The sequence below is a fragment of the Antrostomus carolinensis genome, unplaced genomic scaffold, assembly GCF_000700745.2.
Source record: "Antrostomus carolinensis isolate BGI_N321 unplaced genomic scaffold, ASM70074v2 scaffold1571, whole genome shotgun sequence".
In the NCBI taxonomy this organism is placed as follows: Eukaryota; Metazoa; Chordata; class Aves; order Caprimulgiformes; family Caprimulgidae; genus Antrostomus; species Antrostomus carolinensis.
The window spans coordinates 147878-165688 of NW_010294630.1; the positions used below are offsets into that span (position 1 = coordinate 147878).

The 17811-nt window shown below is 43.4% G+C and overlaps 1 protein-coding gene across 1 annotated transcript in view; it reads left to right on the forward strand.

Annotated features, from left to right (window-relative positions):
- Positions 1-17811, forward strand: part of GRIP2 (glutamate receptor interacting protein 2) — a 143767-nt gene that overhangs the window by 72825 nt on the left and 53131 nt on the right. Inside the window, exons 2-4 of the mRNA XM_029087394.1 lie at positions 12113-12193; positions 15423-15558; positions 16343-16488. Coding sequence (XP_028943227.1) covers positions 12113-12193; positions 15423-15558; positions 16343-16488 — 363 coding nt within the window. The remainder of the gene's footprint in view (positions 1-12112; positions 12194-15422; positions 15559-16342; positions 16489-17811) is intronic.

Here is a 17811-nt window from a genome sequence, read left to right on the forward strand (position 1 = left end):
AAAGCCTAGAAGAAAAGTGTTGTCTCTACCCGCTAATTTACAAACCCAAGGATATCCAATGATAGGTTTTTTTTACCCCCACTTTTATTTCATGCTCTATCTGATTATGTCTGATCTGTGTGTATGTTGGAGAGTGGGTATTCCAGTTTTCCTGTTTGAAATCAACCATCTTTTGGCAGAAAAAAGTAGTGCAGAGGACCTGGGCACTCACTGCTTTTTTACTCTGTTGGAGAACTACTGGTGTATCCTCCTGTTTCATCTCAAGCTTTGAGCTGACCAGAATTACAGAAAAGACTTACAGACAAAAATGACCTTTTCACTGAACTGTGATTTTTGTTTTCAGCCAACTTCTGCCTAAATGGCATGTTTACTTTTTTCTTTTTTTTTTCACTGACATTTCATCCCAAATGAGCCATTCACAATCCAGTCTCACCCTCTGCATAATACAGGCCAAGGAGCTCAGCCCAGTCACTGTGAATCATACCCCAAATCTCCTGTCTAAGGGTGTGTGAATGATTTTTTTAGAAAGATGCCCATCTATCATAACAAGACATCCAGTAACACAGTATCCAGGAGATTAAGTCTTCTTATGGGGTGGAAAGGGAGGACACACACATGTTCCCACATACAGGATGAATCTCTACAGCTTTCCTTCCTCACTTCTGGTGCTCTACCTCTCCATCGAAGAGTTGTGTGCCCTCCTGCCATGCTCATGCACCAGCTTTGATGGCCTTTTCCCCTTCTCTTCAGTACAGCACTACCTTGTGCTTCTTAAGCTCCCTCCCTGGGAAGTTAACAGCCTCTTGATTTGACAGTTTTTTTATAAAAGATCTTGGAGGATGGAAGACAACAGGTACCATTTCAAAAGCAAAGTTTCTAAAAGGCAAAATAGGTCAAAGAATTTATGATCACTATCACTGCAGCGAATTGATCTCCCTTTTAAAATGTGGAAGTCCTGAACAGTTCTACCTGTTCTGTTGTCCCCAAGCTGTTGATTTGTGCTGCATATTCACACCCAGGCTGTGCACAAGGGTGCTCAGTTCTTGGGACTGCTGATGCCTCCTGAGTCCTGTCTCCCCATCTCCTCCCTGGACCTCTGTGAGTCGAAGCCCAGCGTTAGGTAAGACAAAAAAAAACCTACACAAAATATTTTGTAACATGGACATTGATAAATTTTTTTGGCTGTAACTATTGTTATGTCAAAAATAAAAGCTTTTGCCTACTTGCGTGTACCTTTTGACAAACCTTTCCAGCTGGGAGGCAGCTTAGTTGCCAAACCCTGTGCAGTGAAAGCAGTCGTGATTGTTTTCACTGAAACAATCTGAAACTGGTTTTGCTTTTTGACTAACTGCAGGGTTTTTAAACAAGCGGGTACTAGTGGCCACTAGGTTTAGGTGGCACTGGTGATTTGAGTGCTAAAGTCTAATAAACTGGCAGTATTTAATTTCTTTTGATTGAAAAGCCACAATAGAGCTGCCTTTATTTGATTTCACACCACAGTCACTTAGCATGGCATTTATTGCTTGAAAGGAGGAAAGTCCCCAGGGTTTGGATTCAGCAGGCTGTGTTTCTTATCCATCTCCATATTCAAGAACAAGTTTGGAAGCTTGCATGGAATTAATAGAGGGAATTGTATTCCCTTGCCAGCTAGGATTTACTGCTGCCTGCTGCATAGATTAATAAATCCAGTTGTATTTAGAGAGGCATTCTTCCCTGGGAATGGCTTTAGACTGTATCGGTCATTTCTCACCATATTACAGTTGCTCACTCGGATAACTTTCATGAAAGATCAGACTGAAAATGTATCTTATTCCTCTTTAATTTTTACTCATGAAAGGCAGTTTCTTCAGATAATACAATCAGTATATCAGCAATATTTCATCTTCCTGGCTTATTGTTGGACTCTCCCCAGTACAGTCTACACTGCTTAATAAGAGAAATTGCTAGATTGACTGGAAAATATAACTTTAATAACATCATTTCAGGCGCTAGAACCATTGAGAAATAATAATCTCATTGAGTTGGTTTCTGCACTATTCTTGCCCCTCATGCACAAAATTACCACACATAATGTATGTGCTCCTGTGTGTGCAAATGTGACCTGCAAGGGGGTAAGAAACTACTCAGTTTCCCCTGCCACCAGGTCCTTCATGAATATAAACTGATGAGGCTGTCTGAAAATGCCTGGCTGGGGGAGAGGGATTGTGGGAAGGGAAGTCTGTCTCCCTATCTCTTTTTATTTTTTTTCTTTAACACTAGAAATTCAAACCTTGCTGGGGAGTGCTTAAGAAAAGTGAACTGGAGAGGCTCACTGAGCAAAAAGGGACCTTTTTGGTATGGATGTTTTTGAGGATGCTTTGGAAGAAGTGGATAAAAGTGAAGATGTTTGGGTTTTGTTTGGGAAAAGCTCTTTGTGCTGAAGAGCCAGCCGATACTATCCTTCAAGAAGCTCTTAATAAGCCTAACTTAATGCACAAAAGCATATCCTCACCAGAATGGAGAAGGAGCTGTCCCTGATATTTTTAAATTAAAGAAAGAAAAGAAATCACAGGTTACTTCAGAAGAACAACTCAAGCTCCTCTGTGAGCAGAAGAGCAAAGGACCCCTTATTTTCAGCAGTTTTGCACCCAATATCCCTTGTTCTCCTCCCTGCTGTGCAAAGGAGAATGAGTGATTAAGCTGGTCTAGAGCTGGTTTGCACAGCAGCTCTTTGCTTTGCTGAGAGCAATAATTTGGGTCTTTTCTACTCAAAACACAATTTTAATGAAAGTTACGGAACTATAATCCTCTTTCAGGCTGCTCTCTACCCCCCAGGTTGATGGATATTGGCCTCAGAGTTCCAGAGGTGCAAAACGACAGCAGATGGATGGATGTACAGACAGCATGTTAATTTTTGCAGAAAACCAATCAAAAAAATGGAGTTGGGTTTAATAAAAAATTCTAGTCACTTTTCCAAGTATTTTTTCCTTTATCTCTCAGTACAGCTTGAGTGGAAATTAAGAACTGCTTCCAGGTCCTCTATCGCACACTCCCTCAGATGTGCCGATTAGATAAATAAAGTTCCTCTGCACTGGTTTCCAAAGCAATAACAAGTGATAGACAATGCATTGTAGCAATGTCCCTGGTGTATAAAAGACACGACTGTAATGGCAGGTTGACTGCAGATTCTTAAATCATGTCTTTTTCATTTCTTCCCCTTTTAAGCTTTTTTATGGATCGGCATGTATTTAAAGAAAGCATCAGGAGTACCAGATCTTGGCATTGCAAGCTGGGTCCAGCTTCATTCTTATCAGATGGGACTTGGATCAGTCCTTGGGAGGTATTTAATATCCTGTGAAAGTTGACGTGAGTTAAATCTTTCCAAAGCCTGGCTTCTCTGCAGAGCCAATTTAAATGGGCTTTCTGTGCGTGTGCACACACACACACGTATTAGATTTCCTACTCATTTACTCAATGCTGAAACTATATTCACTTCTCCATGAAAAGCAGGAGTCTTCTTCCATCAGTGTTATGTATCTGCTGAGGGCTTGCAGGGAGGAAGAAATATGCTCTGACATCCCTTGTGAGCCAACCTGCTCGATAAGGGGCATGTTCTGACTCATATCTTGGTCTCATAAAGGCTACTGCTATGCAAATAACTATCTGCATAATTTCTGGTTGAAAATGGTTGCTTGAAACAAATTGTTCCTTTAAAAGTAATTTGGGTTTCTTATTAAAAAGAAAAAAATAGAAAAACAAAGCACAGAGTTTTCTATTGAACAATAGAGTACTGTATCTTTTATAGATCTGTTTCCTGTGAATAAAGCAGCAGGTGGTTATGAAATTATACATGCCTTAGGAGGGTTGGTAGATAAGTGAATACAGGCTTTAGAAGAAAAGAAAGGGAGATGTGGAGGGTGTGGGGAGATGAATTTTATGCTGTGTGTATCAGGGAGAGGAAATTAAGAAGTACAACTTCCTCTTGGAATAACCTCAAAGTTTGGACAGGTTCTCCCTGGCTCAGATGCCAGGGGCAACGACTGTGCAAATGGATGGAGGAGGTGCCACAAAAGCTTCTGATGGCACAAGAAGATGCAGTTGGAGCATATTCACAGCCTGGGGAGTGCACCATCATTGCAGCAGGGCCAGCACAGGTACTATCAGCAGGTCGATAATTCTCTTGGGATGGTTTTTGTTTTTTTTTTCCCCACTGGAAGCAGCTAGCTAGAAAGTTCAGTCATCATCTTTGGGGCAAGGACTTTGTTCTGGTAGGCACGGTTATTGTATGGCATGGCCATCCTCTTTAGCTGAGCTCTCAGAATAAGAGAAATAAAAGAAAAAAAAAATTTCCTGAGCCCTCATTTGTCTTTTGTGTAACTCATGAATATGTGCTGTGAGGGGGTGTGTTGCCAGTGAAGGGAAAAATATGAGGCTCTTTGCAACAGGCATTTGTACCACAAATTTGTTGGTATATGTATTTATGAAATTAGGGAGGGGCTGCTCCAAAATAACTTGGTCCATCCCAGTCTGAGCTCACTGGTAAGAGGAACTTTTATTTTAAAATCTTCCTGGTGCAAAGGAGAAGTGTTTCAAAGGCCTGCTTGGGTCTGAGTGGCTCCCATGAGAGAGTTGTGTTCAGGTGCCCTGTGCTGGTGGAGGTGGAGATGAGATCTGTGATGGGCTCTGGGTTTTTCACCCATGTTCTTCTAAATGCCCTACCCTGCATCCTGGAGAATAGAAACCCAGAAACACTGGACTGGGCCTTTTAAAGGTTGGGTTGGTTTTGTGGTTTGGGTTGGTTTGTTTGTTTTGGGTTTTTTTGATGCAGTGAGCAAAACAATGTCATGACAATGAAATTGTGCTGCAGAATCCCAAAGCAAAAGTGTCATTTTTCTCCTTGTTTTTAAGCACTTTACAGGAGTATGGGCTGTCTTGCCTAAGGATTTAGTGTATTTGTTGCTGTATGGTTGGGCTAGTTTTATGCAGGGAGGGATCACGAACTCTAGTTCAACTTCTGTAGTATTCTAGGAAAAGCAGTCTGGAGATTACTGGAGGATGTTTTCATCCAATTATTTGGGTTCTATTTATTTATTTATTTTATTTAACTTTTCTGATACAGAGCTGGAACAATGCACTTCTGGAGATGGGAAAAGAACTGATCATCTGTATTTAGCTTAATGAACTCACATATGCATTTTCCAAGGGCCTAAGGAACTTTGCATTTAGTTGAGCAGAAGAAAATTCAAGCTGATGAGAAAGGCTTGAGGGAAGTGGAAACAGACTCTTGCCTAAAGTGGAGACATGGGAGGAGCTCTTGGGCCATGGTGGACTCTGTAATTAAGTAGTTTTAGGAAATAATACAATCTGTTTGTAACAGTGTTCAAAATAGGCTTTTATATTTTCCTATCCTAGCCTCTTTAGATCTACTTACCTCTTGTGTTAAAGGCTAAGTGCTTTGAAGATGAGGAGGTGAGGGACCACCACTGTGCTGCTCTCGTGCAGAGCTGACACAGCCATCTCCAACCTGCTGTGGTAATGCTGAAATAACTCAAACTGCCCTTAGGAGCATGTGCTCAAGGTTTGGTTGTGTAGAGCCTTGCAATCAAACCCAAACCCATTACCAGTGCATAACATGCCACAGGGTGTGATGCCACATGGAGCCCAGCCTAGGCAGAGGTGGGAAGGATTACGTTACTGTCCTCCTCTAATGATGGCACAGTCCCTGGCCAGGCTGTAGCAGAGGCTGTGTAACTTGGGATTTAAATAACTATCGGAGTTTCAGAATGGGTGGGCATGGATGTACCTCTTTTTTCCCTGCTATCTTTCTAGTAATATGACAACTTTTTAAAGGTGATGAGGTTCCTAAAGATGCTGATAGATTATTATAGTCTGCTTTTGAAGTACACATCTGCATCTTTTAGGTACTCGGATATCTTTAAAATCCTGGGCCTTGGAGACTAGCTCCCAGGAAGCTGCAGTTTGAATCATCATGAGCTGCCTGACCCACTCCCATGTACCCCGACTGCTCTTTACCTGACTACAGATAAATCCTTCCCCTGACTTACAGAAATAACTCTTCTCAAAATGGATCAAATTGTGCACTTTTAGTAATCTGGGTTCCTGCTTCCAATCTCGTGCTTTTATTCTAGCAAAAAATACTGGCTTGGGTTAGTGTGAGCAGCTTTTGGTTCTTACTGCTGTTTCAGTATTAATTGCTCTAAACAAGGAGTGCAGTTACCCTATGGCAAAATGACTGTCTCCAACTGTCTTTTTTCCATTAAACAAATGGAAGGTTTTACCTCTTGGTCTTCCCACAAGATTAATGCACTTTCTCTGCAGGAACTATCTTCAAGCAATCCAATCTGAACAACTTGCAGACAGCAAGCCTGATTGTCACCGAATCTTATTTAGCTAATGCTGATTTTCATTAAGAGGTGATCTCTGTTAATGACATAGACTAATAACGCTTCTAAATGAAAAAAACCTCCCCCCCCTTTCTGGGGTGTCTCAGAAAGGCAGAAAGTCAACCTTGCTGAGGGTTCACTGACTTGGGCAACAAATGAGTCTGTTCTGGGAGCCCAGGGATCCCTGATTTAAGGAAGTTGTGGATTTCCTAGGAGTTAAGATTGACTTAATTGCATGCATTTGACCCCTGCAAATCAACCAGTTGACTGCTAGATGGTTAATGAGCAAACAAGTGTCTTGGTTAGAAGAGAGACTCCTGTTCGTATCCTCAGTCAGCAAGAAAGGGTAGGGAGATAAATTCAACCTTACTATTAGACCTAAAAGAATCCACATCAGACACAGCCATGGGAAATTGGGAGACCAAGTTCTGCTGCTCATGGAGCAACTTGTCTTTTCTATCAGTGCCCTAGTTCTTAATCCAAAAAACCAACAAGACCCAGTGCAGAAATGCAGAGGGGTCTGCACAACAGGGTTGGCTGCTGTCAGAAGGACAGACTGTGGGTCTGGCAAATAGGAGGACATTACGCAGATCCATTTCTCCCCATGCTCCCAGTTAATTGGGTTCATTCCCTTTCTGTTTGGGTTGCAATTATTAACATCTCTTATTCCTCTCTCATTTCTTGTCTTCTCCCTTAAAGTAGGGGCTAGAACTAGATAATCCCCAACGTATTAAGTGGCGAAAAACGGTGGCAGAGCAGGTGACAGGGCATTTTTATGGCCCTGTGGCCATTGCTGGAGCTGAGCTGCCGAATGAAGCATGAAGCTTCATGAAGGATGAAGCAAGTAGCAGAGCTCTGGCTATATAACCCCAAGCTGATTAATCTCTGAGAGACTAATCTTTGGGCAGCCCTTGCTCTCCATGCTGCTGCCAGTGCCTCTCCAGTACCTCCCAGTATGATCTGGGGAAGGAGGAGGGAATGGCTGCACCTCGCAGTTGGGGAGCCTGGTTTCCCAGGCAATACATTCAGTGGTGAGATGCTAAGCCAGGGAATGGGAAAAAAAAAAAAAGTATCCTGAGAAATGGAAGAGCAGGCAATGAAACAGTTCAAATGCGACCTCACCTTTCTTTTCTTTCCTTTTTTCTTCTTTCTTCCCCTCTCTTGACTCTGTGCTTTATCTTGTGCACAACAGGACTCTTCTGGAAAGAGATGGTTTCCTACCAAGGCTGAGCTGCCTGCTCTGCTCAGGAGTTAGACTCAGTCTGATCTGGGCTATCTTTGGGAGTCGCGGCGTTCCTGTGCCAGGCTGTTGCTGCATGGCTGAGCGGATTTGCAGGGCATTAGCTGCTCCTTGCTGCCCTGCCCTGAATCCCAGCTGGGATTTCCCCTGTGGAAGAGACAGAGGAAGACTCAATGTGCCAATTTTCTTTTGTTTGGGTACAAGTTCCTGGAAAATCCCTGTATTTTGCTCACCTCTACTTCCACCTCATCCGCCCTGGGAAAACCTGTGCCACTTTCTATGCTGCCTGTCAAGGGGACAGTGCTTCCAGTGAGGGTCTTAAGCTCCTGGATTATCTTGCCTGGAAGCTACTGGTACGATCTCAATTAAACAGGGACAACATAAAATATTACAGTGCCATGGCTGGAGGTGACATGTTGTACGAGGGCCACTGAAGTGCCATTGACTACGGGCCCTGCTGAGAGCTGCCATTAACGGTCTGGCAGCAGGGTGGGATACTGAGTTTGCCTTGACCTTCCCTCCTTCCTGCTCCTGATACTTCAGCTGAAGCAAGGAGGTATTTTTCCTACTCTTTCATCTGTCCAGTTTGTTTTTGAGGGAATGAGATAGGATTAGCTTTTTTTTGTCACTGTATGAGATGTATGCTACTGTAAGACGCTTGCTGCAGGAGAGGAGAGTTCAGGGCCACGTGTGGAGGGTAAGGACTTGGGAACTCTTCTCTCCCTGATGTTAGTGAGACATTGAAATGGCAAAAACTATTGTCAAAGAACTTACAGGAACTTTTCTGTATTTTCACAGATTCCCATGGGATCAATATATGGAAGTGTTGCGCTCTCAGTTTTATTGAGGGTATTATGTACTTGGTGAGATTTTCTGAAAAATCTAGAGCCAGCATTAACACTGCTGCTTGAAAATCACCAATTACACAGTTTTTTTCTTTGGAAATTTTTTGGCCCTCTTGGTACAAGAGAAAAAGCTTGAAAAATACACCTCTAATGGCTCCAGCACTGATTGCTTGCAAAAAGAACGTGTGCAAGCTTAAAAAAAATGAGCTATTTTCCCAATTTTAAAGATTCATGAATTTTCAGTGCTTGGGCTGGTGCTGTGATTTGAGCCGACTGAGCAATCAGGCTAGTTACCAACCTTGCTGTGCTAGGCAGGAGAAATGACTTAAGAGCATAAAGATAAGGAATTTATTTTTTAAAAAAACAAAGTACCCCCCCCCCACACACATACACAGAGAAAAGGAAAAAAAAGCTCAGAAAGAAGTGCCTCCATTAATGCCAGCTTGAGTGGCAGAGCAGGAAATTGGCTGAAAATGAACAAAGAGCCACGCGGCAGGGATGCTAATGCACGCAAATGCCAATTCACACTTCGGCAGGCGGCGTGTGGCAGTTTCCTTTCCTGTTCAAACATTTTAGCCAGATAATGAGCGAAAAAACCAAACATTTTTTGCATAATCAACTGAGTTTGGAAGGGAGAAGCAAGAGAAGAAGGGGAGCCACGGTGCTAATTATTTGCTGGCTGAGACGGCTGTCAGTGAAGCAGCGCAGGACTGTGCAGGGGGTGTGTTCCTAATTGCCGGCACTGGCTGTAGCTCAGGTCGCTGCTCTTGGCCACTTGTTGGGTGGTGGAAGCTGTTGTTAATGCATGGGCAACCTGGTTGCTTCCTGAAATGGAAGCCAAGGCACATTTGCTAGCAGCTGTTGGGGTCGGAAGGGTAACTGTTACCAGACTGGGGTTTCATATCAATATTGATTGGGGTCACAATGGGGATGGGAAGCACAGAAAGGCGCTGGTGGCTGTATGGTCCAGGGTGGTGTGTTTATGTGAAGCAGATGGTTGACTGCTTTACTTTGCCAGCAGATTATCGAGTTGGCTTTAAACCATCTCGCGTGGTTTTCCGGGAATGCAGGAATCCCCTTTGCAGCAGAACATTGCTGTCTTGAGCATGCTGCCTGGGGTCAGAGCTAGCAGCCATGCTCTGAGGTGGAAGGCATCGGCATGCTGGGGTGGTCCTCACCATCTGCAGTGTCCTGTGTGACCAAAGGCACACTGATGCTCCAATGGCATTGAGAGGCTCCAGCTCTAGATGTCCCAGGGTATTTTTCAGGTGCCTTTTGCAGACTTACTTCTGGTGCTGAAAAGCAACCTCATGCTGGGTTTCCTCAGCTGCTGTTTTGGGGTTTCTCTTCCAATATGCTGCTGCATTTGGGAAAGAAATAAAGGGAGGTTGTAGCTGCTGGGCTGAGTGGTGTGGGCAGGCAGTAGTTAAATCAACATTGTCCTGCTGCTCCCCTGGGAAATGCCGCCTTGTTTTATACTCCTAAACCATCCCCTGTTTTCTGACTCTGCAGTTCTGCAAGGTATGAGTGACAGAGAGAGGGTAAGGCAGGACATTAGGAAAAACCTTCCAGAGAGAGAAATTAAGATTAACATGGCCAACAGTGGCAGAGATTGAAAGCTCTGAATCTTTATCACTATCAAACAGCTACTGAAGAAGAGTTGGTGTGGGGCTTTGCTTTTTAAAAAAAAAAATTAAAAAAAATTGGATGCTGGAGCTGAACTGTCCCAAGTAAATTAAACTTCTTTCTGCAGTCATTAAACTCAGATTAACCTTGACCCACCCAAAGAACCATTGCTATTAAAAATGCAGATTTCACTTTCAAGCCTTCTGCTCTTAGAGTTGATGCCAGGCAGTACCAGCATCTATCTGAAATCAGTGGCTCACCTTGGTGCTTGCTGTAATTCTCTAACCAAGTGCTGCTGCTTTCACTGTCAGCATTGACTAGCACTGCAAGATCTCCATGATCAGGACAGTGCTAGTTTATCCTATCTGTTCTGCCCCTTAATTTTTTGAAAGGCAGAGCTGTGCTCCCTTGTTTCACAGAGGTCCTGGATGCTTGGGTATCAAGGTTCAATGTGTTTTGGCAGGAATGGCTTGGCATAGCTTGGTGATGGTCTAATGCCAAGTGCTAGTTCTTGCTTCATTAGAAATCTTCAGTTTAGCAGTGATGGAAAAGTGTTCAAAGTGATGCAGAAGAGTCCAAGATCTGGATATCTATGCTTTTCCTCTATGGGCTGCAAAATTTGGACTGAAAAACTAAATAGTGTTTATTTTTTAGCTGAAACTTTTTATGTTTGAAAGTTCAGACTTGAGTCAGCTGAGACTTTGCACTGAATTTTGTCACCTTGTGAAGTCACTTCAGCTGGGGCAACAAGAATTAACACTAGATTTTTTTTTTTTCCTTTTTTGGAAATAACTTGAAGTGGAACTTCATTTTACTTTTAAAAATTATTCAAGCTCTTGAGCAAAATTCCCCTCCTAGTGGTTAAGTGTAACCCACATGATTCAATTTCCACGATCATTTTTCTGTTTGTGGGGAAAGTGGGCTGACAGCAAATTTAATATTGGGTTTTAATTTCTCTGTGTACAGACCACTGTCTAGAATGGAGCTGAACAAAAGTCATTATTCCCTTTTTACGCAGCAAGACAAAAAGTTCTCTGTTACTTAAATGTAAGTTACTTAAAGGCTACAGACAGCTGTAAATGGGTAAGGTTTTCAATAACCCATATTTATAATATCATGTACAACTTCTAAACCTTCACAGTTATTGAAAAATTGGGAGGGGCAATCCAGGAATGTGGTCACTGAGAATGGAAGTTACTTGATACTACTTGGTTACTGAAAATTATTGATCGAAAAGGCATCAGCTTTTTAGGAAATGCTATAAAAATAGACATTTTAGATGGATGACAACGAAATCTTCAGAAGCATGCTCCCTTCTCTGCAAATAACCTCTATGCCATATAGGAGTCTTCCAGCAGGAGAATACAAAGATATTTAAATACTTTAAATTTAAACTTCAGCTTATGCGAGGCAGTGCATTTATAGTACATAATACTATTTTCTCTTTCCTCTGTATTTTTTTTTTTTTTTAATTTTTTTTTTTTTAATCACTTAGCTGAACATGCTCTCTATATTTTATAGGGGCTGGAACAGCAGCAGGAAAATGTGACTTTGAAATAATGGGATCTATAAGAATAGGCAATTTTATTCAAGTATAGTGATTTAGTGCCCTGTTAGTGTCCTGATGTATAACTCTATTTCCAAAGACCGTAAGTTTCTTCACAAGCATAATGACAGGCTTAAAACTTGTGAGACTAATGCCACAGCTTTCTCTGTCCTCAGCTGTTCCACATAATTACAGGAGTAAGGGAATTTTGTTCTGTCCTAATGGATTAGCTCCAAGAAGAATAAATCAGATAATGTTATTGCCTTCTTGTTTCTTTCCCTCCCTCTCTAAAAATCAAGGTAGCCCACACAGTGCAAAACCAGAGCTGGTAATGGTTTTCTTTGCCTGCAGTCTGCGATACAGGTGTGATCCCAATTCTGGTGTCACCAGGACAAACTTTTTAAAGTGCTCTTGTTCTGTTGTTTGTTGCTTTTGGTACTAATTTCAGCCTCTGTGTTTGCTCTGTTCACAGACGATGGCCCTTACTCGAAGGGGAGCAAGGACTCTGGTGGGATGGACGCAGCCCTGGTCTCCAGGAGGCAAAGCATCCCAGGTAAAGGAGGGGAACAGCTTCTGCTCCAAAACATCAGGGCATCCATTACACTTTACCTGGCTACCCCTAAAATGGGTAAAACCTTTGAAAACACCCATTTTGGTGCAACTATCAGCAAGGTTTTTGCTGGAGGGCAGAAATGGATGGTAGTAACTGGTCTCAGTGAATGGTATGTTACTGGTGCAATCACAGTCTGGTGTGGAGCTGTTGATGGTGGTACAGGGAGCTGGAAAAGGACTGGTTCCTGTGCTGGGCTGACACCCACAAAGGAGAAGACAGCAGCAAAGGAGACAAGGAATTAGCTCTGCCACATCTGAGCTTGCTGGGTGCGCAGGGAGGCTGGTTGGGGAGGGAGACTGGCAGTGTCTGGCAGCTTCATATTTCCCGCATGTGACTAAGTTTGTTTTGATATTTAGTCAGTCACAGCAGACTTTTGTGTGAGATAAACCTTATTGTGCAGAAACACCCCTGGGGGCTGAAGAGGGACTGGAGAAATGGTAGTACGTTTTCCTCAATTGGTGCTGAGCTTTGCCAGCAGGTTTGGATGGGCTGCTTTGGACAACCCTTCTTCCTAATAAAGCCCAGGGCTTGATTTTGGCTTTTTACCATTAATGACCCAGTCGGAGGTTTGATTTAGTATGTTGTAGGTGATGGGGAGGAAATGGAACCCTTTTGCTATTGCTTCATCATTCAGCAATTTTTCTAGGGGATATTCTGCATCCTCTGGGGCTTCTGCAAGACATTGCCACTGTACCACAGCCCTGATGGAGAGAGTCTGAGTCCCTGCTCACAAGAGCCAATGTCCAACAACCCCAGCTCAAGACATCTCAATGGGAAGGGCAAAATTCAAGTGTGCTCTTTGTGCCCTGGGATGCTTTGAGCAGCAAAATCCAAGCAGATATGCCAGTAGAAGAAATCCAAGACTATTCTCATATGTCGCTAAAAGCCTATGTCTTGAAGAACCTGATCATGCTTAACCAGCTTACTTTTACATCTCTGTCTGTCTGTGATAGCAGCAGTAGATTTATGGAGGCATTGGTCAAAATCCCTTATTGCTTACCCTGACAGATTGATCTCAGGGACTTGCCTTTTTTTCAGAGCAATGATTTCTCCTTGAACCCATAACAATGGGTAATTGCACTGTGGGAGTTCTCATTTTAAACACTTATCAAGGATCAAAATTAAACCCCATTGAAGAGCTCATAATCTCCCCTTGCGGCACCATCTGTGTTGATCAGTCATGTCTGTAGCTGAGAGGAAATTTGCAGGATAGTGCCGGATGATGTTCCTTCCAGCACGGCAGGAAGCCCCCACAAAGTTTCTGGCAGCCCCTGGGATTCTGGGTTGGTAAATTGAAAACTAAGTTACTGTAGTTGGCAAGGGATCAAAACTGAGTTTAAAGAGCAGAAGCATTATGGACCTGATGGTTTACAACAAGCTGCCAGTGCCATGTTAAATGGGTGACCAGCAGTGCCTAGACGCCTTCCAGACTGGTGCTAAATGGCAAAGAGGTTCCCCACTCACATCAATCAAGTGCACAGATTATTCTTGGAAGTGCTTTGCAAAACAGGTAGTGCATAGCAGAACTCAGTGAAGTGCAATTTCTGGTGTCATGGTGCCCTTACACAAGGAGCAAAGTGCTAGTGAAGAGGAACCACAGTGCCAAATGACACCATGTTTTCTCCCAGTGAAAGAGGATGGAGGGGGGAAACCCTGCACCAACATGGATCTTCTGTGTCAATGTGTTATTTAAGTGACGCTGCCTTACTCTGGAAATCATAGCATGCAAGAGATTTCCAATGTTCCCTTTCCAAGTAGAGCACCTCATTTAAGCTTGATGGGGTTTTCTGTGCAAATGAACTCCTGGGCCAGTGTGAGTTTAGTCCACAGCTGTGGGGCTGCTGTTTGCTGTGTGATGCCAATGCCCATCACCTCCTTCACCTGCACACTCTCAAGAAAGGCATCCTGTATGAGGGAAACTGTTTTCCTCCTGGAAAATTGTGGAGGATGCCAGTACCCAAAGACAGTGGAGGTGGATAGATCATGTTGTAGACAAGTTCTGCAAAAGCTTCTTAGAGGAGGCTCTTGCAAGGTGTGGAAGTAAACTGATTTGTCCCAGGGCTAGTCCTCCTCTGAGCAAAGAGTGTGAGTGCTGTCATGTGGATTAATGCAGAGCTGCCTTTTGCAAAGTCCACAGAGGTCTTGGACTTTTCCTTGAGCTGGTGCTGGCTCTCCCATTAGCTTACTCCTCTTCTCCATGTCAAATCCAGAAACTGGAATAGTTTAGGGATCCTGTTTTTGTAAAACCAAGACGTGAGCTGTTATGGGATCAAAAATGGCATCAGGTCAGGCTTATTTATAGGTGCTGGACAAACAAGAGTGTTGTCTTGGACTAAAGGAAGGTGAAATGCACGCTGCCCACAGCAAATGGAGGAGTGGTACTGGTGCAGCAGGTGTGGGGTGTGCATCCCCTAAACCTGACCCTGCCAGATGTATTATGGCTTGCAGTGCACATGGAACCAGTTATATTTTAAAAGTGACTCACATCTTCAATTCTAGCTGTAGATGAGATGGATAATATGGAGGAAGTTTGACTTAGACCAGGTGCAGATGGGTGGGGAAACTGCTGTGAATGAATTGAAGGTCTTGCCTCCCTCTCCTTCTTCTGCTTGTGGCAGGATCCCACCCCCTTTCCAGGTTATTTTCTTTATCTCCCAACTATATTGATGTCTTGTTATGTTTTTTTTTTAATCACAATATTTTAAGACCCACCCTATTCTGTCCATCCAGGCAGCTACTACAGGTCCACAGCATTCTCCTACCTGGTAACTGTGACTGTCGTGCAGCTCTCCTAACACCCACCGCACTCCATATCAAACATAGTTCCTGAAGTAGTGTCCCTGGACCACTGCCTGGATCCCATCACCCTGGTTTAGAGTCCTTCCACTGCCTTGAAACACAAAGTTTTAATCCTCTCACTAACCCCTCACTCCTCTGCCTTGTCCTGCTTGGTCTTGCCTGAAAGACCTGCATGCAAATGATTTCCCTCCACTGTTGTGGGTCCACCAGGACACACTTCTGTTTCACAACTTCATTTGAAATCAATGGAAGCTAATTGTATAAATCATCCCAGGTCTGCTCTCCCACCACCTGTAGGAAAAGGGTGTCCTTGGGATTGGGAGGAATGTGTCTTCCACTGAGATGTTTGCCTTTATTCCTGATCTTTCAGAGGAGTTCAGAGGGGTGACCATTGTGGAGTTGATTAAGAAGGAAGGAAGCACCCTTGGGTTAACCATTTCAGGTGGCACGGACAAAGATGGAAAACCAAGAGTCTCCAATCTGAGGCCGGGAGGACTGGCCGCAAGGTGAGAAATGGAAATGGAACTGGAAAGCAATAGTTGGATCTTCTAGCTACTGAATGAATATGGTTATAATTAACATAGTTGGCACCTAACTCCCTTTTTTCAAGTGCGCCAGAATGCACAGTTGTTGTTTCAGTAAGTAGAATGTCTTCTATTTTGAGTTATTTCTCATGCTCTGTACAATTATGCTCTGAAATTTTGTGTAGGGATATTTGGATTCTGTGAAATTAGGCGGCCTTGTCAGGAGGGCTGCATGGTACAATACATCTTGATCAAGCTAAGTGCTTTAATATTATATCTGTCCTAAATACTGAGTGTGTTAAATAACATTATTGGCTCAGAAAAGGAATGGGAGAAGAAAGGCTCCAAGAAGCAAAGAAAGGGAAGGAGTAATTGAACAATTTTGCAGAAAACAGGCAAAAGGAAAGGTGTTTTCTTTTTTCCTGATGGATTTTTTTTCAGACAGCTCTTGGTATGCTTCTCTTTGACTGATTACTCTACACGAATGGGGATTGAGCAACAAAAAGAGAGGCTGTGAACACGCATACTGCAATTGTTGCTTGTGTAGAGATCTGAACACTTGCCACAGGGAAAGATAGATGCTTCAGTTTTAGCACTTCCCTCTGATAGCAGGCACAAGCAATCAGACAGCTAAGATAGCTGAGCGTTGGTGGCTTGTTCAGAAGGTCCTCAGATACCAAAGGTTTGTCAGGCACATCCAAGCTGAGCATAGCAGACGCTTTGTGCTACCGCTGTTTTGGTTTTTTTTTCCCTTCTTTATTCGCAGAAGTGACCAGCTGAACGTCGGGGATTACATCAAGTCGGTGAATGGCATTAACCTGACCAAGCTGAGGCATGATGAGATCATAAGCCTGCTGAAAAACGTGGGCGAAAGGGTAGTGCTGGAAGTAGAGTATGAGCTTCCGCCAGCCGGTGGGTGCCTCTCTGATAACGTTCCTCTCTTTTCTTGGCTGCTTTTTATCCTGGGGTACAGATGGGCTTGTTCGTGCATTAGCCAGGAATGGCCAAGGCAGTATCCAGGGGCATTTTGACGTTCTGCCTTCATCCGCTCGCAGCGCCGTGGTGGATGCTGCAGAGCTGTGTGCTGTCGGAGCAGAGCACTTTTTCCAGCACAGTGGGTGCCTGTTCATGCACACCGGCGGGAGATGGCTGATTAGCTCTGTCTTGCCTCGGAGTGACTCGGCAGCACAGGCCAATCTGCCTCCTGATGCTGCTTCAGCTTGTTTTTCTTTTTCCCTTTTGGAGCATGGCTACAGGAGTTTTTATTCAGTCTTACGCATGTATTGCCAGATCCTCTTTTCTGAACTGTGGCAAGTGCTGTTATTCCTCTAGATGCTTTGAAACATTACATGTTTTCAGAAGAGAAGCTGAAGCAACCTGCTTTCCAGCTAAGGGGCCCTGGCAGTAGCTGTCAAGCCCAACTCACATTAACAAGGCTTGTGTCCTGATGTGTGAGACTGTGTGCTCTTGCCCTCATTTGTTTGTTCTGATTAAACAAATTCCTCGATACAGTTTCTCACCACAGTCTTTCCATTGTGAAAATGATCTCCCCAGTTATTACTCATTCAGTTACACAGATCAATCAAGAGGATGACTGAGCAGAAGAAATAGAACAACTAAAAATGAGATGACAGGAAAAACAAAACTAATGAAATCTTAACTGTTTTACCCTAGATAGGAAGCTACCTTACATTTCATACCTTTGCTATAGTTCCTGCCTTTGGATGAAAAGTATTGAATATAAATAACATATAAATCCCAAAGAAGAAAAAAAAAATCTGAATTAACTGAGTCTCTATCCATCATTCCCTTCTGTTCCTCTGTAAAGATAGTTAGCTTTTGCTTACAGCCCTGGTAAAACAAACTGTGGCTCAAGTTTTCCATGTTCTCATGCTCACTAGAGATGACAGCTCCTAACCTTTCTCCTCAACTATGAACCCGGCTGTCAGGAATCTGATAAGCTGTACTTAACAGCTGAGGAGCAGCGCCAATACTGCATGGCTCAATCAATAGCAGCGAGGCACAATGTCCCCACCTCTGAATGAGCAGGAAGAGCACACTGAAATAGTGACTCCTCTCCAATGAGATTATTGATGCTGTTTATGACTAATCCAAACAAAGAGGCACTGCAAAATGCACGGAATTGTCAGTCATTACCTTGCTCCTGTTCATTGTGGGCTTTTATCTGTAGTGAGGGTTTGTTATTGCTGTGTACATTTGCCTCTCTCTCTCTCT